At 43.3% G+C, this 23,941-nt stretch overlaps 1 protein-coding gene across 1 annotated transcript in view; it reads right to left on the bottom strand.

The window, feature by feature from the left end:
- Window positions 1-23,556, bottom strand: part of LOC128310172 (alpha-catulin) — a 53,902-nt gene extending 30,346 nt beyond the window's left edge. Inside the window, exon 1 of the mRNA XM_053046747.1 lies at window positions 23,191-23,556. Within this exon, the coding sequence (XP_052902707.1) occupies window positions 23,191-23,556 (366 nt within the window). The remainder of the gene's footprint in view (window positions 1-23,190) is intronic.
- Between the last annotated feature and the right edge of the window lie 385 nt (window positions 23,557-23,941).

Below are 23,941 nucleotides of genomic sequence, written 5' to 3'. Positions count from 1 at the left end.
GAACTGTGGTGGAAGCGGTCGAGGAGGCCGTTCGTATCATGGAAGCGGATCGCTTCTTTAACGCAGGCTACGGATCGGTACTGAACAGCGAAGGCGATGTCGAGATGGATGCCAGCATCATGGATGGCGCAACCAAAGCGACGGGAAGCTTAAGCGGTGTGCGGGACCTTCAACATCCGATTTCGCTGGCCCGTGCCGTCATGGACCATTCCGGGCACAATTTTCTCATCGGCGAAGGCCTTCGCACGTTCGCCCTGGACCGAGGCTTTTCGTTTTTGGACCCACCCGGCCAGCTGGTGACGCAATACGCCAGAGATGCGCTTGATGAGTGGAAAGCTTCGGATCAGAGCTACCGATCGGGCGAAGGTGGCACCGTCGGAGCCGTCGCAATCGATGCGGACGGTAACATTGCCGCAGCGACATCTACCGGCGGCGTAACGGGTAAGCGAGTAGGGCGCGTCGGTGACACTCCTATCATTGGCTCCGGGACGTACGCCGATAACAGATTGGGCGGTGTGTCGCTTACGGGCGATGGAGATATCATCATGAAGGTGTGCATCGCGTACGATGTGCTGAGAACCGCCGAGCTCACCGGACGCGAGATACAACCGGTAGCCGACGAGCTGCTCGATGCGATGAGCGCCTCGTTGGGCGGTACGGCCGGTTTGGTGGGGGTGGACAGTGCGGGCAATGTGGCGGTAGCACACAACTCGAAGCATATGTCGTGGGCTTATCAAAGGGGCGATACAGTTGCCTACGGTGTCAGCAAGGAAGATTTCAACCTGCAGCCTGCATCGGACAGCCAATTCATGTCTCTCGTGGATGATCACGATTTCGAAGTAAAACACGCGCACTGATAAAAACGACAACGATGACAGAGGTTTCGGAATGACTGTTAATTTCTTCCAGCAACATATTCCTCCATAAGTTATGTTCAAAATTGGATGTGCAAACAACAAACCAACATGAAGTACAATAAAACACAAGTTTTATGTAAACGACACTATCTCGTAATCACTTCCTTGGCATCGTTCTTTTGTGCAATTATTAATCCATCGCTTATTTCTCTCATTCGCCAACGCAAAAATATGCATTTCAATTATCCATCATAACGTTAGCATTCGCAAAAACCAGTCCCTGCTGATCGCAGAGCACAGATAAAAACGCGGATTTCGCTGCTGTTCCATTCGCTTACGCGAAACCTTCTTAAACTCAAAATAATGAGGCGAAAAGCTAATGCTGAAATAAGATGACCGTTAATTTTATCAAGATTAAGCGCCATTTATCTTTCTCCTGGCAATGCAACAACCAGAAAAAAAAACCGGAAAGTCCTCATGGTCGCTCAGAAAAAAAACGACCGTGAAGCGAACTTCAACAATACCCACACACACAATGCGGCTGTTATTTCCGCGCTGATTTAAAGTGGGATTTTGTTTAATTAAATTCTGTTCTAAGGAGCTTAGAGGCAGACGAAAAAAAAACAAATATTTCAACCAGATACTACTGTCCGTTGCCTTTTTTGTGATAGGGGAAAAATTTCGGTATTAAATATTGTTATAAATTTTATCTAAAGTGTATATTAAAACACTCTCATCTGTAACTGATAATAACTGATCCCTAAAGTAAAGGAACAATCATAACGATCATTAATATCAACAACAAACAAATGCAACATCGTCTTCTTCTGTTGTTTTTCTGCCGCAAGAGAAGATAAATTGCACGCTACAGCGATACAGCGATTCATTATTTTATTGCCAGAATTATTATTCTCCTGGGTAAACGATCACAATCAGAAAACTAACAGACATGAAAGACTCACTCACACTCAAACACACAATGTCTTGTGCGTTGCTGTAACAAATGGAGCCGGAAAAATTCCAATTAGATACAGAGAATCCGGCGAACCAATCCAAGAACTGACGCGAGCTGAGTGCTGAGTGTGACTACCACACGTGATGTCCACCGATCTCGGGGTGGAGTAAGCTTCCCATTAAGCGGAACACCTCATGCGTACCTCGTCGTCAGGTGTGGAATGTAAGCATTTATCAACCCTGTCCCCAAAACCGCAAACATCAACCCAGGGTGTGCGCTTTCGCCATTTCGCTACGGTGGGGCGGACAGTCAACGCCACGCGCTAGCCGACGCTAGCCCCAAAATGGCTTCCATAAATCTCGCCAAAGCTGTGCACAGAGAGTCCGACACCCTCGTCGGTAAGTGGTGTGTCCGGCACGAGGCAAACGTAGACTCCCTCGCCCGATGGGAGTGTTCGAGAAGCCGGTAAAGCTTTTCCGAGGTAGCAAAGCACTACCGCTTCCGATGGTCGCCACCCTCCTCCCACACACAGGTGAACCGATAAAAGTCGATAAATTTTCCACAGATACATCACCGTATGCTTCACATATCAAGTGGTGAAGAATTCGCTATCCGTGTCCGTTTCTAATAGCGGGCTAGCTTTCAACTTCTGTTCCTTGGTGACCCGGGCTGTTGCCTGTTGATGAACGTTTTGAAGGCTAAGGAGCAGCGGAGCGCGATATTTCGGCAGCATGCCAACAACTCTAAACACAAAGTGACACAAGATTTAGGTACTACACTAAATGGATTAATAAATTGTGTTATTATGAGATTTTATTTCTATTTAAATCTTTGGAAACCATTTTAATTAACACAAAACAATACGAACGAGAACATCATGCAATAATGAAACATTCACACATGCTAATTTTGATTCATGCCTTCTTATATTACCTGCCCTGGACAACCGTAAGTAGCTGCCATGGTATGCTATCGAAGCGTTGATAGTGCGAAAGCTAGGACGCCGGAGACATTGGGCAGGACCGCGTCTCCGTTTCCTGTTGCCAATCAGAGGAACGTAAAGCAAGCTATACTGTTCAGATCGTTTGTTCTTTGCTAAGGTTTCACTTTTCTTTCTTCAATATCATTTGCACTATTAACCTGCTTGAAGACAAACACAATATATGCATGAAATGTGGCATCGGAAGCGAGAGACTCTCAATTGATTATACATTCACTTAAATCTAAAGCACTTCCATTCACTGTTTTTCATGTCGCAATTATTTTATATATTTAACTGTTTAACTGTAAAACATAAATCAATCCCCAATAAATATCACTTGATGTTTAGTTCGTTTTATAATTGATGAAGTGTTCATAGGATTAGAGAAAAGATAGAAGACTCACTTTAAAATGGGCTTTATTGTCCATTTATTTCATTTTTTAAATTATACTTTAATCATGAAACCAAACCTCATTTGCCCTTTTTGAAGCGTTTTATAATAATTTGTGGATTCCGAGATCAATTTTAATTACCATACGGACTTCTCTTCAAATAAAAGCCATTAAAATAAACCTTCCACAAGCTACACCACCCCTGGTACAATTGGCCTCATTGTGCAGTCTTCAAGAAAGGCCAATATTTTGTGCACGGCTCGAAGTTCTCAGGAACACCGAGCGCCTTTAGAAATTATTCTTCCTTTCGCAGAACAACACAATACAACCTTTCACGACCACGAATCGGAAAATGAACTCGCACTCGTTGACTCCCGTTGCTGCGCATTAACTTTGCACTTACAATCGTTTCCGTCCATTTATTCTTGCTGTTTTTTTCGTATTCCAACAAGGCGTTAGATGTAAGCGATTCGCAATGGGAACCGTCTGAAAGTTTGTGCGCCAACATCCATTTGGCTATGGAAAACGGATGCTTTATGCATTTCCTTAATCTCAAAGATGTTGTGTGAATAGAGATCCCAGAGGTGGCAGCAGCAAGGTGGCGGCACTATGCCTAGTTTCCCTTAAGAGTTTTGCTTTGTTTGTTCTTTGCGCTCTTGTCTTCTTGCCGCGTGGAAAGCGAGTCGACCTGCACTCTAACACTTATGTATAATTATACATCTGTGCTGTATTTTTCGCATGAAGAAAACATCTGAAATCTTTCAAAGATTATTATTTATTTTCCGTTTTCAGAGTAATGTCAAAAATATTTTCCAATATAAGCTTAATAAAAAGCAGTCAATCGAAGTGAGATCACTTCATCAATGTTGATTCAAAGGCACATTTTTGCCATCTCAACTGTAAATGATACCAGCTTATGTGAATCAAGGCACGAAATTCAATGCCCTGCTTATGTGTTGCACACGCACAACCAATTTCAAGAATAAATATTTATGGAATTCACAGAACTGTATCAAACACAATCGAAGCGTTGCCAGTTCCACGGTCTATTCGTATTTCTTTTTTCTTTTCTTTTCAGTTACAGCAAATGCTAATACTCGCTTCATCGCAAATTATGTCCCGCTGCTACGCTCTTGTCTCTTCCCAGCCGATGATAAATTGATTCTGTGCCGATTCCAATTCCGTTACCGTGCGCACTCAACCCCACTTCCTGCCTGCTAGTTAATGGAAAAGTTCATCACAATTCCCGCTATTTGGTAATAGTCGCCATCCCATCGCGCCGCCACACAACCGTCGTGCAGCGTTACATCGTAATCCCGCTCGGAAAGACCGAGCTATTCAACCTCCGGTGACTCCCATCAATACGGGGCGACTCCATCGAAAGATTACCTTTGCGCGGGTGAGTGCTGCCAATTCTTACCCGGGAAATTCTTAGAGAAGCAACAACGAAAAAGCTCACATCTCAAAAGAACTCAAACAAACTCCAATCTCTGTCGTCGAGTTCGCAATTTCTCGTCATATCTCGGCACGGTCGTCTGGCATTCGCAAAACTGCGGACGGCCGGTTTTTCAGAGCACCGAAAGACTCTGTACGATCCCAATTTTCCCTTCGTTCATTCTACTAGCATTTCCTGAGCTTTTCGAATTCATTAAAAATACATTTTCACAACTCCCACAAAAGCGATTACCGTTAATGGTTGCTGGAGATGGTAGCGAAAATAAAAACACAGTTTCAGACATTGTGCGGGCAAAACAGCAACGGCAAAGCTGCACTGTAGGTGGGCTAGACCTCGGGTTCTGCTGATAGTTTGGTAAACACGTTAAAAAGAGGCGACAGGCGAAGAAAAAAAAATACCACCAGCAAACAAATCCCGTACCTGTTAAAGGGACATTGAGCTGGTTGGAAAAGATTCCCCGAAGAGATAATGGGACAACTTTGCTTTAAAATAATTTTCTCTTCCACTGTGTATTACAGTTTGCTACGAAGTATGAATTCCAGTTCGCATCCTTTACGGCACGACCCATTCGCTCTTAAATGCGTCCCAAGATGGTAGACTTGTGATAAATTAGTTTCCCCATTTTTCGTTTGCTTAAAGTGTACCAAACAGCAAGTAAGTTTCAGCAGTAAAGCAGGGATCTGCATCATCCTCACCCAACTCATTATTTTGGCTCGAATGCAAAGTGTTATTTTTCGATCAATTTCCTTCGCCTCTTACTTGGACGGTTATCGGAGTTGCGTACGGACACCATTTCCACGAGAGATACGAGTTTGATTTCAGTTACTTCGCTTCCCATCGTTGCTGGTTGCTGGTTGGAGAGTAAATCAACCGACGCTCGGTGACGCCTTCTGATAACGACCTCAACTCGCCTGTTCTGTCACCCGGCCACCCGGCCAGTTTAACTTCAGACGCCCAGCAGTTTTATTATCTCGTTTGATTAACCACTTGGATGCTTTGCAACAAGCTGAATCCTGTGGTGTACGAGATAAAAGTTTACCCAGGCAGGCAGTCCAATACGTTTCCCGTTGCTGTCACGCAGGATCACACTCAAGCTCAGGGATTAAGAAATGCCCAAGGCGTCCAGTTTTTGCCGTTGCTTCGTCGTTGCCACTGCCAGCCCTACTCTGGAAGGACAAATACAACCCCACAATCAAAGCGCTGTCAATGAAGTTGAAGAGCTTGTTTAATGAAGTTTCATACCCTCGTTTTGCTCATGAACGGGTTGTCGGTCAGCTTTTCCACTGAAGCAGAAATTACCCAAGGGCTAATTGCGAACGGCACATCAACCAAAGGCATCGTAAATTTTAACGATCGCCTGATGACTGTTCAATGACGATGTGATCGAACATGATCTCGTTATAATTAAGAGTGCATCATTACGAACAACGACATCTCACTCCAGGGGAAAATCTAATCAGATTTTCCCCCCTTTCCACTAGCATGACCCAATTTTGAGGTTTATTCACTGTCTTTACAGAGTTACAGAAGTTACAAGTGAGAAAGTTTTGATCATTTAGCAATACTTTCCAGCTCCAAGTGGATAGTGTCAGAATAGATGACAGATAGAGATAGATGAGAGATGGATTTCGGTTCAATGCATCCTCAAATGACATATCAGTCTTGCCCGAAAGTTTGCTGAGGTGAGATTTGGAAAATCTATGAATAAAATCATTCTTAACCTACAGAAGGTCCAGAGACGAGTGAAGACTCCATTTTAGCCTCGAATTATTCCACGGTAAATAGAGAATAACCAAGAAATGGTCCCAAACTTTAACCAGAACTCTTAAACCCTGTACAAATAGATAACTTTTGTACGTTCCTTTAAATAGTGGTTGATATCTTTTCATTGTAACTTACTTCACGTGAGTCCAAGGTCTGTGTAGGTTAGAGGTCGAGTAATATAGAGCAATTTGACAAGTAGCCAAAAGTTCGTTACACGTGATTTAACGTTTGGGCGCACTTTTCCATTCAAATGTTTTGTGTGTAGTTGTGTTGATTAATCGGGATATAATAAACAAGTAGGCTAGACGCAAGGAATCTTACACGGGCGACTAAACGTCAAATGAAATCCAAAATGGCGAACCCCTTATCTTGGCTATTACTCGACCTCTATCCTACACAGACCTTGACGTGAGTCTTCATTCTATTTATTCTCTAAAACTAGATATCTTCGAGTTCGCCATGATGTCTAAAACAGTTACATCAATTTGGATAGCATTACGACGATTGAATCGCTTGTACTTATTCATTCATAACAGACATTTTTGTGAGGACAAATTCATCATAAGCACATCAGACGGACATCATTATTAACAAACAAAGATTCATCTTTGGGACAAGTTTCGCTATAAAAACCGAAACCTTTTCGAACTCGCCGTAGATGCTGTATCTTTTAACGCTTAACAGAAGCAACGTTTTTCTACCCCTCGTGATATCGTGACTTTCCAGATAAAAAATATGTTCTTACGAACGCACGCGTGTAGTAATCCAGTTCAATAAAAAACAATCTTAAGGCACAACTAATCCTTCCTTCAACGTGCACACCGCCTCACCGCATCGAGGAGGGCTGCCAAGCTCGTTACACACAGCAACGCCAGCAGCACGTCAGCAGTTTCATGACACATTCAGCATCGTTACCGGACACTCTCCCCCGGGGTGCTGCTGGTGGCCGTTCGGACGGGTGCGATTTATGCTCGCTGTTTCCCATGCTGCCATGCTTGCTCGCAAGGGCGGCACAGTTGAACGATGGGTGTCGTTAGAACTTTTCTGCGTGCGTAAATTCTGTAAGTGAATAAACATTGTCCCGCCTATTGCCGGCCCCCCATTTCCTTGCTCGCTGGGGAAACCGTAAGATACGGTTGAAATAAAAAAAAGAGGACGGACTCGCTCAACTACTTCAACGCAAAAACACTTGCAAAAAGTTCTTCTTTCTGCCCTGGTTTTCTTTGCTTTTGGGGGCGCAACATTCACATTGTCCGGGCGCTTTTTTCTGTTCTGGGGTACATTTGCTGTGTAACTACAGATCCATGTTGAGCGCACAGATAGGTACCGCCTTTACTAGCAATAATACACCTTCCATAGCCCGGTAGTAAGGAAACAAACAAACGTTACACCAGCAGGTTGAAACGACGACAGCAAGGACGAATGGCGCGACTGTGGCGCCAGTGTCTGGGGGCAGAATTTTTTCCCTTTAGCCCATCCCTCCTGTACATACCCCACGATGGGAATCCAAACATTCCCCCCGGACGTGGCGCCCTTTCCTGTTGCGCTCCAGATATATTAGCAAAATTTTTCCCTCACGATTTTCCCTCACTGTCCGGCTCGTTGCTGTTAAGTTCTCACGCTTGCTCGAAAGATAGAATTGTTCGACTCGACTTGCTATTCGCTGGTGCCATCCTTCCCTGTCTGAAAAATGATTCCGTTTGTCGCACCGTTGACAGTGCGTTACGAAACAGGAATGGAATGCAAAGCAGCCGCACAGTCGGAGAGCACATGTAACAATGCAACAACAGGCAACACCCAAAATAAAAGAAAAAAAAACCATACAGAAGCCCAGCCCCGGTCACGGCAAACATAACTGAGCATGACAGCATCAGGCTGTGTACGGCTCAAAAGGCCCCTGCCCCCAAAAAACCGTGACCAGACGTGAGCTTTAATAATTCAAGGTCCTTGGTGGCCCAGCGGCATAGCGTCACGTGTTACACCACGTGTCGGCGGACGCAGAGGCCGTGTGCCTGGAGAGCCCTTTCACTTTCCACCCCCTCTGTATTTTTTTTTGTTTGGAAGAGGCAGTCCCAATGATGTGGGTCCAGCTGGGTTTTATATTCTTTGCGCCCTTTCCGACCAGAATCCACACCCGAGCAGGCGATGGTTTTTATTTGCCTTCGCTTCTTGTTTTTTCCCTTTGTTTTATTCATTCGACCGGAACTTCCTTCGCAGTGTCGCATCGCAAAACGAATGCGCTTCAAGAGAGCAGAAAATGAATGGAAAAATTAGATGACGTACGAATTAGATACCCTCCATCCGGAATAAGATAAACTGTCACTGGGAGAAGCAGCAAAAAAGAAACTATAACCGAAACGTGATGGAGCGTGGTAGCGGTTCGTTACGCAATCTCAACAGAGACAGCGGAGAACGGAGAAAAGTCTTAAGAAAATAAATTACAGATACACAACATTGTGCCATCCGAAGTGTGCACCGTTTTTATTTGCCTTTGTGCTGAGTTGGCACCATGTACATGCAGATCCTTTTACTGGCATCGGATGAACCAACGAGACCGAAAACTCTTCAATACCCGCCCAAGATTCACTTTACCGATAGGAAGCGTCATGGAAAGGATGTACCCAAGATGCGCCATAAAATGCTCAATTTTGCTAAATAACCTGCCTGCTGGTTCACACGCTGGATGTAATGATTAGCATCACCACTGCATTACTCGGCGCAGATCATTTCCTACTGAGCTATCTCCTGCAGGGCTAATGTCCATCTCATCACATTTAATTTGCATTTCCTTACCAGCATCGTTTGAATGCGTGCGCGTACAAGCCTTTTTATCGTCGTCTGCATTCCTTGCGCAAATTTAATGAAAATGCACCGAATACCATTTCCAAACTGCTACCTTGTTCATTGCCAAATACCGTACGTGAGATCCCTTTTGTATTATGAGTCGATCTAGCAGCCCTTCGACGGAGCGTTACTGCGTTCGCGTTTGCAAGAAATTGCAACTTCCTTCGCTTACATACGGTTTACAACGTCAAACTACGGACTGCGGCTCGCTTCATAACCCTAAAACCGACCCTTTTTACGACCGCTCTAACTGGGTGTTTGCAGTAAAATGCCGTTTCTCTAGCTCCCTTCTGCAGTTACACAAAGCTACTAGACAACTGGTGCCAAAGGATTTACTGCATTGCCCGCATCTCGCTTCACCACAGCACCACTCTTCTACGTTCCAAACCGCCCACCAGAGACGATTTAATTGTTGATTTTTGGCCTTCCGAAATTGTGTATTCAGGGCGTGCAGTGTACGTAACAGTGCATGATGATGCCCGGATGAGGTGATGAAGCAGCAAATAGACCCCACAATCACAAATCATGCTGGCCCAGTGTCCCGGTGCACGCCGGAGTGCAAAGCTCGAAAGATAAACCACACCCAAACATGTTCAAGAATACATGATTTTAATATTTTACAGCTGCCCGGTACGGCGACTGGTGTTTGGGGGGGGGAAAATACACCCAAAAACCGTTCCGCCCTTCCTGTGCGCTTTGCGCCGATGGAAAGAAAACGAAAATTCAATGTTCAACATAAACTATCACATCTATCATTGGTGGTTTGCTGGGTTTGTACAAACATATGCATAACCTTTTGCTTTTTAATTTCCGTCCAGAATAAAAAAAACTCCCCCCGGTTGACGTAATGTCTTCGTTGGGAATTTTTCTTTGGTGTGTGATATGTTGGCACACATTGTTCACAGTAGCACACAACGTTTGTCTTCGTCTTCAGTTTCCAAATCTATGGCATTGGAAGATGTTACACAATATTCAGCTGTATATCATGCGACCATTCTAACATGAATGTCTTCGATTTACAATGAAATTTATCTACATTCCATTGCATTTGTTCAAAACTCGACAAAAAGATGGAAAACATATGAAGACACGATGAAAGGGATCGATAGCACCTAATAAATAAATCTCATTCGTAAATTTTCATAACTAAATAAAAGGATCAATTAGCTTTGTTTCCATCGTGTGCAATATTTATGGATTATGTTTTTTAAGATTTAAACAAAAACAATATAAAATATCTTAGTCTAAAGTTCTATACTTAATAATTCATCACTTATGTCTACATCGGGATTTTGATTAACTGCATTTATGTAATTGATAAATTGTTTGAAAATCGCTCTTTTCTTGATGGTATCAGGGAAAACTAGTTCTTCCTAGCATTGAGTTTTTGTGCAAGTGGATTGATTGGTTAATTTTAGAAAAATTTCCCATTTTTGTTTCATCATGGGACAAGTTGCGTATTTGTGTTCTAGCGATTCTATTTCATTGCATTTTTCACATAGTTCCGAGTTTCTAATGTTTGTTCGTTTGAGTGTTTCGTTGTTGTGTATCTTTCCGTGAATTAAATTAGAAGTAAAGGTTTTTCTGGTTGCTTGTCATATTACTATTGTGTAGATTTCTCCATATTTGGGTATTGTGTACATATATTTTTGGTTGTGGTAGTTGTCTTAAATAATTTTCGTAAATGCTCTTGCTTGATAAATTTTCTCTAATTTTCCTCGGAAGACATGCTGTTTCTTGTATAACGGATTTTATGCAAGGAAGGTTTGAAGCTGTAATATTGGGTGGGTTGTCTGTGTTTTGCAATGCAAGCTTGGATATGGTGGTGAATTCTATAGTTTTTGTGTGTCTATTTGTCAACAGAGCTTTACTCTTCAGATGTGGCATCTGAAGACCAAGGCCACCTTCTTTAGTTGGTAGAGCTAAAGTGTGCGCTGGAATTCTTAGTTCTTAGTCATTTTTTTTGACACTTCATTCCAATTCTGTCCATTAAACGTACATCATTTATAAACGTTACTCCTAATACTTTTATGTTTTGAGTAGTATTGAGCCACGATAACCGGATGATCTCCATAACAGCTCAAGAATCATTAATCGCATATTTTATAAAACAATTCGGTTGACATAAGTGTTAAGCGATAACATTCAGATGGAATTTCTTCAGATTTAATGCTTTGAGACCAGCAACTTAAACGCCTGTATGACATTTGTCAACATCCTTAACCATACTTGATACTCTCGGTTGTTACTTTAATGGCAAACATCATCGCGTTCCTTTCGATGCTACATCCCTGCGAATGTTCATCGCTAAAGCTTAATTATTAATCAAAGACCTCTCGAGAGTATCGCACAAAAACCGATCACGTACGATCCTCATCTCGTTTACAATGTCACCACACCAATCCGACAATTCGCCCGGGATGCTGGGAGAACTGTCGGAACCCGTGTGTTGCACCGGTACATGTATGGCCTAATCTTCAGCTCAAAAAAAAAAGATTACGACCTACCATCCCGTGACGCACGGCACGGCATCACATTCGCCCGAGCATTATGCATTCCGCATCGCCATCCGTACGTGATCGGTCGCGATGGATGAGCGAAAACTAAAGTGATGGTGCGTGCCTTGTGCGTGGGTCGGGCGAGCAAATAAGCGCAGCTTTTTTACGACACGTCCTTTTTCTTTTGATCAGAAAACATTCAACCAAATTTGCTTTCCACTGCTGCACGACAGACACACGCGTGTAAGATTACCGATACCGTAAAACCATACCGGCGACAGACGTAATAAACATTCGAATGGAGTGGACTTTGATGGAGTCCGTATAGCGTGTGCCGTCTGCGTGACCATCCAGCGCGAGCGCTTGTCAAACGTAATGCTTGTGGCACGGACTGACGGATGATTGGATTAGCCGATGAGCTGAGTCAGCCCGTCTATTCGGTAGCAATCAGCATACATGTTCTGGTTCAATATTTGAGATCAATCAACGAGGCGGATAGCATTGCTTATACATGACATAAAATAACATAACCGAACCGGGGTAGCATTTTCTTCGAATTCTGCAACACGAAAACACGAACAGAAAGAGCATTTTGCACGAGGAAAAGTTTGGTTACAAGAGAATCTATTTCATTCTCTATTTCAGTTGTTATTGGAATAAATTTGAACCTAATTTAAATGAATTTTCTACAATTTTATCCGCTTCTATTAGAACTAAATAAAACAGTGTATTAAACATAATACGTTCAAATCCACAGACGACTCAAACTGTTGCTTCCTCCAATCAGACATTGAACAAATATTTAGCAAAAGAAAAACAAATGTCCCGTTCTTCCGCCCTTGGTGCTTGCTGCGTCCGGACTGTTGCCAACCATTGAACAAACACTGTACGTGTCAAGCAATGGGTTAAATCTCGCAAGATACGTGTCACTTTCGTATTTCTAGCTTTGCCATACTCATGGTACCCCACAACCCAACCACTATTGCACTATTGCCTGTTGCTTCCATATTTCAGTTCGTTATCTATTTGGCGTACGGCACATGCAAGCATCGTGCCGGGGTGATCGTGCTAGTTTTCCCATGAGCAAACGCAAAGATTTGCCAATTTGCTAAACGGATAAATGGTTAATACTTTCGTGTTTGCTCCCGGGGCCTTTATTTTTCTTTCTGTCTGCGAAAGGGCCACTACCGAGCGCGCGATGTAATTTGGACTTTAATGGAAACGGAAGCTATGGATTATCAAAACGACGACGACGACTTGACAGTGTGCGACTGTGGCCGGACTTTTTATCGACTAAACTTTTGGCAGCTCAATAGGTTTCGTCCTTCCTGCTGCTGCGTGCTTTTGCGAGCAACGTTTTGATGGGTTTTATTGATGGATTTCCTTAACTTCTCTCCTTAAATGTCGATCGTTAACCTGTATTATAAAATGCAGTGCGCAAGGCTAGCTACAGTTTCGTACGTGTGCAAAAGTCTTTGGAATTATATTACCGTTCTACTCTATTTATAATTAACTTTAAATATTTTTGACATTGAAACCGTGCACCGCACTTCAATCACGGGTTTTAATTCTTCTGTCAAAAGCACACAATTTCGTCCGATGGACACGATAACTCGCTATAAGCAACCTCGCTATCTACAATTTGCCCTTTAAGCAAATCAATTTGTGTGTCAATCAAATTCGAAAACATCGACCATGTTTAATTTCCTTTCAAATTTCAATCTCTTTCAAAAATACCATCCCTTCAGTACCGTTTCTGTACAGCAAAACGGTTCGCCCAGCCTTGTCCTTTCAAGTTTCAAGCTCAAAGTCATCGAAACTATCAGAAGCGCGTGTGGAGTTGAGGCGGATTTATCTTGTCCGAATTTCGTATGCATGCCAGCCCTGTCAGGAGCAACTTTACGCCATGAACACGAAATAAAAAGACCTTCACAGAACCAGCGCGAGTCACCTTTCGCCGGAAGGTCAGCGGCCAAAGACAAACGAAACGCTCGGCATGCGAAATAGTTTTGTCGAAAAAGAACGCTAAGAATACGGCCAGCCACTCCTAGAGCGCTTTCTTTACAATGAACGTGCCACGCGACACATATTTTTACACAGCTAGAATTGATTTAGATAATTTAATTCCAGTTCCCAAACGATGATCTGACACTTATTCGATTTGGGCGCTTCTTTGGCCACCATTCTTCTGATGCATTCAATAAACTCAGAATTAGACAATTTGATCAAAGCTCCTGTATATTTAAAGCTTGTGCCAAATAGCTTTGGCCATGCCATCTAAGCCATCTAGCGTTTTAATTCAATTTCGATCGACTGCATTTTAAACAAGTGCCCTCAATGGAACGGCATTTATTGATCATACACTAATAAAAAGCACATCTCATTATCGCTCCCTTTTGCCGGCGCTCTATGCGAAAAAATAATTATCGTCCTCATCGTTTCTTTCAAAGCATTCCAAGCGAATTGGTTCGAACGGAGAAATATTTAAACATCGCAATACCTTCTGATCCACCCCGGGAAGCCATCTTATTAAGCATACCAACAAATTCCATCACGAAATTCCAACAGCAGCAACATTAAATACTAATTAAGTTCATCTGACAATTCTCCCGTTTCAGCTCCTGTCCTCCTTTGCACCCTGCTCTTACTTTTGAACCAATAACAGCGATCTTAAGACGATTAAGATAAGATCTGTCAGTCTGTGGTGGAAGTGCTTAATAAACTGCTTTAAATTTATTCACTTCTGATTGGGAAATGATTTTCCATCTTAAGCACTACATTTGTTTTCTGTCTTTTAAAGGTTAATGTTGACCTTTCTCTTTGAAATATTGATAACATTATTATTTTCTATAACGTACAAATGCTTCAGATGGTTTTCTTATAGTTAAGAACAGTTACGCAGTGAACAAATTTCCATTCGTTTTGGTTGTTAAATTAATTCTTTTCTACCCTCTCGCTCTCGCACTAATTCACTTTGTATCGTGTAAACTCCGAAATTCAATTAATGAAACACACATTATCTCCGTGCACCCACTTCTGTTTGCCCTTTCTTTGCCCCACATACAGTACGCTGCAGCATAACAATGCCAATTTCAGTATCTGCCCCATACAGAGCACCGCTTCACGCTTCGGCGTATTTGTTTCGCAGTGGAGAGGAAAAAAAAGCATAATCCCACCCTAAAACAGGCTGCTTTGTCTGTCTTGCCGGGTCTGTTCGTGTTGTACAGCAACACGGCCAAGGCAAAAATAAGACTGCCTTTGTACGGTATGTGCGAAAGTGCTTCTTGTCAAAAGCATCCGTCTTGCGCCGAACGCCAGCACCAGTGTTCCTGGGAACTGGGTTGCTTTTTCTTCGTATTTTTCGCCCTTTTTGTTTTACTATTTGCCGGGAGTTTTGTTTCGATTTCTACATTCCCATGTTTGCACCAGATGAGAAATGTTGATATTCTTATCGTAGAAGTAAGAAGGTTTGCTTTGCGTCCCGTTTTTGATGATGTTAAACATTGCATTTTGGGCAGGAAATAAGAAGCGGCGAAGCAAACTTAAATAATATGCTAGCAAATTGAACAATACGCTTTAATCACTTCCATTTTCTTTTAAGTTCATAATGCTTTAAACATTAAGTATTTTGTTTAACAATCAGACCCCTCAAAACTTTGTTGCTTTGAAGTTTATTGTTAGAGTTTTATGAAGTTTATAAGTATAACTCATTCAAGTCCATTCAATACAGTTAATATAAAATAGATGATTAAATAAATCGGGGCGGCCCGGTTGCATGATGGTCCGGTCTTCAATCGACCATCCAGCTACATGGCAAAATAAGTCTAGTTAGCCAGAAATGGCAGCCATGATCTAGTAGGTCATTACGCCAAGAGAAAAGAGAATTAAATAATTACATGTATCGCAATGAAAGCTACTGAATACAAAATGTAAGAGTCAGTTATGAAAAAGAAACTTGTATTTTCCAATCTAGAAAACAATATTATTAAACTAAATTTAAAAATAATCATTCTTTATAGACAATAGACCTCACAAAAAAAACCGCCGATCATCGCAAAATGATTTTATGTTCTGTCTTGTCCCACAGAAAAAAAAACTTCCCTTTTAAACTCCCCATTTAAAATGGAAGCTCCATTTTTCACAGCACAAACGAGCAAATCTTCGAACATACGCAGGCCGTTACATTACCAATTTCAGTCAAATTTGAATTTCATCCCAATCATCTTGCTGGTTGTGGTGCTTTTACTTTATCCATGGTATTCTTGCCGACCCCATGCAGAAGCAACCTACCGAAACACATTACTAGCCTTATTTAAAACGTTCAAAAAAGGAGGAACACTAAAACAAAGTTGATTTTGATCATCGTAAAAGATACCATGCAGGCCGTTGCGTAGTTTGCTTCTTTCCTGCTACAAGAAAGGGCAAAAGCAACAACGGGACCTGAAATGATCATTGATGAAAAGCGTGACTAATCGATTATGAGAGCTCGTTTGCTGTATTTTTTGTTTTGCTCTATACAACCGAAATTATCTTTCCCTAATGGTGGTGCAAGGGCTATTTTTTCCGCTTGAACAGATTATTGCTATCAACGTTCATCCCTCTAATCCTAGTTTATATTCAAATTGCTGAAATTGATATTATCGATTATGTTGAAAAGTTATTTATCCTCATGGTTATATTAAATGAAATAATACAAAAAAGTGTACTAAACAATACCATTCAAACAATTCACAATAGACATAAACTGAATTAACTGCCAGACCTTTTCAGAATGTTTACCGCATTCTAGAAATTCAATTATGAATTATTTCTTTTTAACTTTTTCCACGCAGAAAGCGAGAAGGGAAAATAATTCTAGCATTGCCGTTTTCATATTCCATTTCTCTATGCAATATTAAATTAATATTCCTATCGTAAGCCTTTGTCTACTGCAGTAGCAGTAGCATTACTAATCACCAACGCACCAACTTAACGATCCTAAATGTCATAGTTATGCAAATATTCCGCTCCTTTGTTAATTTATCTGCTTTTGGACGACAGTTTAACAGCCTATGCATTGCGGCATACTCTTTTGCCCTATGCTAATCAGCTTATGTTATAATACCATGACGGACATTCTCTTATTACAGCATAACACGTTTTCCAAATATTCCCTGAGAGCATATTAAATACAACAAAGTAATTTGCTTGTTTTTAAAGGATTTTTTTCCGAGAACATGCTAGCCTGTTAATGAGCTACAAATGTTTTGGAAGTTACGTAAGAATTCACTTCCTTCAGCTTAATAGTCTTACGTGATGAAAGGACGCTTCACAGCAATATCAAAAACACGGCTACTTAATACCACAAAACTAACCTCTTTACGCAGAGCCTTTTGCTTGTCCCAGCACAGATACAACACAAAGCAACCACCGTTTCGATTCTTAAGCCAAACTAATTGGATTCTATTTCTGTGTACATTGCGTAATTTAAAAGGCAACTGCGACATCGTAAACTGCTCCGAGTCAAAATGCAATGGAGCCGCCCAGTACCGGACACCCGATGGAGACGCCTGGTGGCTCACGTTTAAATGGAGACGCCAGGTGCCTCGCGTAAAACTGGATGGTGGATGCGTATCGAGGATTAGGATTACCGACCGACCTAGCATGATTAGTATTCAAAGGAGACTTCGAGACGGTGATGATTATTGCAAAGATAACCGACCCGGCATAAGCGTTACAACCAAACAACAGCTGGTTCCACCCGTAACCTGGGCCGCATTCCGGAACGGTTCGAGCCGGATTATGGAATGCTAAATTCGTCTTACCGGTTCCACCATCCACCGGCAGCCACGGCGAACAAAAGGTAATGAAAGCATGGTCCGTTCACGATCGCAACCGGTAACCGTGATGTTGGCAACGCAACAGCCCCCCCAGCAGCAGCAATCTGGGGACCCAACGGAAGGAAAACCGAAAGATGAAAAGAAAAACGGTTCCAACGCAAACCTTCGTCTGACGTTCTTTTATGTTGCTTTCATCGTTGCACGACCCCACGACGATACGATAAATCGAGATATCCATTCCATCTGTTGCGGTTTCATCGTTAGCCACGGATGCCATTTTGTCTGTCGACACACGGCGAAAGGTTCGTTCTTCGTACTTCTTGTTTATCACCGCTCCGGTTTCAAGGCCCCCGTATAGCTGAAGGTGTGATGTTATCGAATCAAGAAATGTTGTAAGCTTGAAAGCATGAGCACCATACGACAAGGTCACACAGGTTTAACAAATGCAAAATGTTTCAGTGGCCATTTTCGGAGCACAAGCATTGCAAAAGTCAAGAGAAAATACATTTAAAATGATTATTTCGTAACTTTAACTATTTTCAGTTTATTTTCTTCTGTTTTCCCAGACAAAATCATTTTTATTTACACATTTTAAATATTGCTGAGAAATGCGTGTGCCTCGCTTCACTCGCACACGCAACTATCGAACAGCCTTCGTTCCGCTGATCCATCCATTTGTTTATCATAAAAGACACGTCATGTTTACTCATCACCAAACACTTTCTGAAAGCGTACGTCCAACAAACAAATACCCAAATGCGTCGATTGCCAGTTCAAGCACAACATTCACCTCACACTTCATCACGAATCTCGTTCTAGCTGGTGCCAGGTGAAACCGACACGCAACATTCCGGACGCCTCGCATTGCCATCCCCACCAGGCACCAAAAACTTTACCATTCTAGCCACGAGAGCCACGAGTCTATGATGTACCGTGGGGTTTTGATTTACTCACCATCATTATCCGAATCAACGAACGCAAACCCTGTACCAAACAAGCCTGTTGGAAAAAAAACCCCGAACGCTGTCCAAAGCAAGCCCACTGCTTGTTATTCACCCAACAATTGTTGGAGAATTATTTGATGGGAGGGAATATAAAAGAAACTGAAGAACCGTCCTTTCGACCTGGCATCAGCGTGGGAGGTGGCACGATTTCAGAAAAATTTATCAACTATTCATAAGACTCGGCTCTCTCACTCGGCTCTTGTCCATACAAATACTCGCTGCTGCTGCTCCTGCACAACCTCGATGGCTCGTAGATTATATCTTATTCATTTGATATTATTTCTTAATCATAAATAGACCTGCGGGGTAGGACCATGATGTTGTGGGATTTCCCCGAAAGCCACCCGGGCCCGAGCCGTGACCGGAGCCACGCGACGTCTTTCCCACCGACAAAGCATCCCCCGATGGGGAATCGGAACGGCATGCAAGCAAATAATCATGATCATGGTGGTCTCCGGATGATGGCTGCGACGACAGCAGCAGAGCAGTAGCGTAGCAAACGCTAAAGACACCACCGTGTTTGTTGGATGTGAAAAGTGAACAAAAGAACACCCACCGCCCCCACGTCTCGGCCATTTTTACCATTCCACCCCGGCACCTCATCGGAAAAGCTTCCATCCAGTTGCTTTTCTTGGAAGAAATTCCCTGTGCCAGGAAGGGAGTGGACCGTTCCCTGTGCCGTTGGGTATTGTTTAGTGCCCAGTCCACTGCAGCTCCCTGTGTGCGTTTGCGTTTCAATGCGGTTCATTTGGGCTGCGCCTGGCAGGATGAAAAATATCCTCCCATAAACCGGTGACTGCAATCGTTATATCACTACAGTCAATATTGACTCCCTGACCCAAAGGAGCCCCAGGAACAGCCCAGTTAAGCGCAAACGGCTCGGCGGACCTCCAGTGGCACCCGGAAGGTCACGGTAGCGTAAGTTTTGTTGATGCGACATGGACAGAAGCACTTCCTATCACGAACATACACGCACATTATGCTGCCGGCAGCGGAGCCGTGAACCGATCGAGTTGTGTGTGTGCTGCCTCCTTCTTTTTTTGTATAGCCCCGTCTTATGCCCGTCCTACACCAGTTCGGTTGTCTTTTATTCCGCGCCGTCGTCCCCGGTCGCGTCCCGTAACGGTGGCAGCAACAAGAGCAAGCGTTTGTTTGACATTAAGAGGTACAAGCCGGTGACACGAGACCGCAACATTATGCTCGTTAATTGTTCGTGCCTGCAGTGGCATCGAGTGGCTTGTTCTTTTCCTTTTTCGTAGAGCTGCTACCGGGTTGTACGGCACTCAAATATGAATGGGAACACGATATTGACATTATCCAAGACCTTTATCGAGCGCTATTTATTTCCCCTTATTCGGGTGCTGGGTTGGGTAATACCATTTTTATTAATATTTTAAAGTGACTTCGTAAGTTTTAGAGTGAAAATTTGCTTTGACGAGCTCATTGCCGGCACACCATTCTTTATGTTTTAATTTTGAAGAATTCAGGAACGCAGGAATTCCTTCAATAAATCACTTCCAATGGAAACATTGTCGCCGTTTTCACAGCAGCAATAGCACGAACGATTCCGACGGCACGCCTTCATCGTGAAATTTGTTCAGCCCCCTCACATCAGACTTTTCATCATCAATCATCGAATTATCCAACCGTGAATGATGAATTAAATTTCCTCGAGCCATAAGCGTTCCGGCCTATCGCGTCGTTACAGACGACAAGCAGATCGAAATCCCAGGCAGCACTCCACTTAAGCATCGGAACATTTCGAATCAATGAGATGCGCGCAACAAAAAAGTGGCATTTTTACTTTTCAAATCAAAACTTTTTCCCTGCTGTCTGGCCATCTTCAACAGGTCACTCCGTTTTGATTGCTCGTTCCAAAGTGAGAAGCTAAGGCTCTTCTGGCTCTTGTTTCGGGAAAATAAAGACAAACCCCCGTACAACGATTCATTTCGCGTCCATTCGGCGGTCGTGAAATAAATGTCGTTACTATCATTAAGCTCTTTAGCACCTCGCACGTTGCAGCGCAGTCCGCACAGGTTTCCCATTCTTATCCGCAGCTGAAACATCGCGCAATTTCCACCAACCCGCACGTGTGCGTAGCAATATCGATCGATGGCCACTATTATGCTCACGGGTAATGAATATCACGTTGCGCTTAATAAACCGTACACGTTGGAAGCATAAATTCAATTAAAGCGCGCTACCCGGGGCAGACGGCGCTTCGGTTTCGGCTAAGGAGACCAAAGCTAAAACCACCATTAGGAGGTGCCCGTTTGCCGTGCTGCTACAATCTTCACCATCAGCACGCGCCATAGGTGTAACGCGACCACGATTCGCAATGGCCGTGAAACCGTTTGCATCGCCACCTCCGGAAGGAAGGCTCCGGGAAAAACCTCCCCCATACACTGTGGTTCACAGGTTGGTTTCGGGACAGTGGGGCGCTAGCGAAATTCGTACGACTTCGCCACGTTTGCTCGTTACGTCGTTGCACATTATTGGCATGTTCTTAATTACCCTTATGATGCTGCCGATGGCGTGTACAGCACCGGGCGGAAACCGTGAACAACAACGCTGATGATGTTGAAGTGTGGCTTCACGTCTTACCGGCACTGACGGTGCGGTGATCATCTTCAGCCAAACGTCGGTAATTACAACTACTGTGAGCGTATTCTGGTATAATTATCCTTAATCTTGCAACTGTGAGCACAAACTCTTGCGGGAAACCATTGACCACAGGCGAAAAGTTTGTTGTTTAACCGACTCGAAAATGACACAAGTTAGTTCGTCTTCCATAACTTCTGTCACATTTTGATTTAATTAAGCATACTACTAGGAGTTAGCCGAGACTTAATAGTTAATTAGTAGAATTATGTTTATTCCAAATATTAGAAATAATGAAACATATAACAGAAAAATGAGCCCTTTTTGATAAAAGATTCCATCCAGGAGATAAATTCAGTGAATTTGTTGTCTAATGTAGATACTTTATGGAGAATATTCTATTTCAACAACTCAGAACGGCAAATTCCACTCTAGTTCGAAGATATTTAGCATTTTTGGGTACTATATAGAAGAAGTGGTACTATATAGGTGAAACACTAGTATCTGGAGATATTTATTACATAGCTCTCTCAATTCTTCAGAAAAACCTGAGCAAAACCCAAAACAGTAGATCTGACTCCCAAACAGCAGACACGAACTTAAAATACAGTCTGCAATCAACGAAACGAAAACGTTCCATCAGGACTTACAAAGCGTCCAATGTCTTCCAGAAAATGTCACTCATATCCCATATGTCGGAGAGTCCCAGCATGCCATGATAATTAAGCAAGGAAATGAGATAAAAATTGTACCGATAGCTGTCAACCAACATGTCCCAGAAATGTGACTGACAGAAGGCGGTAAACATCAAACGGAAGATCTTTTTCCGAAATAGTTGAATCCAACCGCTTGGTAGAACCAATAAAATAATATAAAAATTCGGATTTTCTTGTATTTTCTTGAATTCCACGATGTTCAAAGTTAGTCAACATTCGTTTTAAAAAGCTATTTCTTCAACGATAAATGAGTGAATGTGTACTTCAGAAAAATAAAACAGGGACAGGGCAATCTTGTACCGTAATAAAAACATTGTTATTTACAAAACATCCCGAAAGCTGCTCGCTGCTTTGCAAATAAAATCTATTTTCCCTTTAATCTTCAACATGCGCACAGTAAAGCTGTAACGCTAGAGAAGCTTTCTTTTCTTGCTAGCTGCCTCAGGTAAGCGGCAACATTTTTCATTCCTACATTGTTCGGCCGAGCCGAATAAGAAGAAACACTTGGCAGTGTAAATAGCCCCGAGGACTGCGCGTGAGTGTTTCATTTAGCTTTCATTCGTTTTCCAGTGCAGCCAGTCGGTTGAAACCAGATTACCGACTGGTACACTCTTCACACACACACTCCACGCGAGGAATATATTTCACGATTGCTGGCAAAGAGTTAGAGTCCGCTCCGTCCTGACGGTGGCAGACAAGTCACAATGCTAGTCGCAGTCCCAGGACTTCCAGGCTTCTGGTTTTCGTGTGCAATCAGCGTGTCAGGTGGTACAGTTTGAACGGATACAAAACAAGATATGCGCTATGCGAATAGCAGTTCCTAGCTACGCGGGAAGCTTGGCAGGTGAGCTTTAAGGTGAGCGATGGGATTTTAAGTGTCTTGGGTTGGAGCGAAGCGAAGGGCCCTGCAGTGCGGGTTTGTGATTTTCACCGTGCGCCTTGCTTGCAAATGAAGCGATACGGAAAGGAAGCGAAAGGGAGCTGTACAGCTGTATGTTACTTTCTTGCGCCACACTCCCCGTGGCGCAAGTGTTTCCCAATTCCCGTAAGCATTCAACAATTCGAGCTCCAGGTGCTGGGGAGATTGTCGTGGGAAGCTTTTCGTTTCCCGCTGATGTCAGTCAGTGCAACCGGGGAGAAGATTTCCGAGTAGCTCAACAGCAAGGCAATGCGCGTGTAGAATAAGCCGACAAGCATATATATACACACACACAAACACGCACAGACACACATACATTTACACCAGCACGGTGTACACACACTAGCTAGATTAAGGCCATCTTCGGCACGGCCGGTACACACTTTTGATTGGGATCTCCTGTGAACGGAACTGTTGCTGCTGCTTCGCCTTCGGATGCCTGTGTCACTTCCACTTCCGCCGGTACCACCACCACCACCACCCCTGCTCCCAGCGGCACCGGAAGTGGTCGCCGAGGCCATCGGTTCCGGTCCCCGATTGCGGTCCACATCAAAGGAAGCACTTTTACGGCGACTTTCTCCAATTTTTGACGCCACTCCCAGCCCACCACTGCTCGCATTTGCTTTTGCCCTATCGAGGGCGGTACCTGAACCACCACCACCACCACCAGCAGCAGCAGCAATCCGTCGACCGATATCATCACTAGCACCCACGCTCGCACTACGCTCGAAGTAGCTCTTATCGTTCATTTTCACTCGCTTTTCACTCGCTAGATCACTTTTTGGCTATTTATTTTCTCGGCCCACTTCCGTAAATTCGATTTCCACCCTGGCTGATGGAGCTACGAAATGGAAATGGTACACTTACGGCCACACGCATGCACGCAGATAAAAACACACTCACGGACTACCTTCGCTAACGCACTAGCGCACTGTCTTGCGAAGGATTTCATTCCCCCCAGTGGAAATCAACCTTCGTAACGCCTACAGTGCGAAGGTAGCAGAATGTGGCAACATCACCGACTCACACACACACACACGCACGCAAAATCTCAACGAAGAAAAAAAGGATCCCACCTGGAAGCGGCAATCTCACAACGAAATCAATGTGGCAAACGCTACAAACAGCCACCGG

This window comes from Anopheles moucheti, chromosome 2 (genome assembly GCF_943734755.1).
Source record: "Anopheles moucheti chromosome 2, idAnoMoucSN_F20_07, whole genome shotgun sequence".
NCBI classification, from domain to species: Eukaryota; Metazoa; Arthropoda; class Insecta; order Diptera; family Culicidae; genus Anopheles; species Anopheles moucheti.
This window is presented reverse-complemented; position numbering and strand designations above follow the sequence as displayed.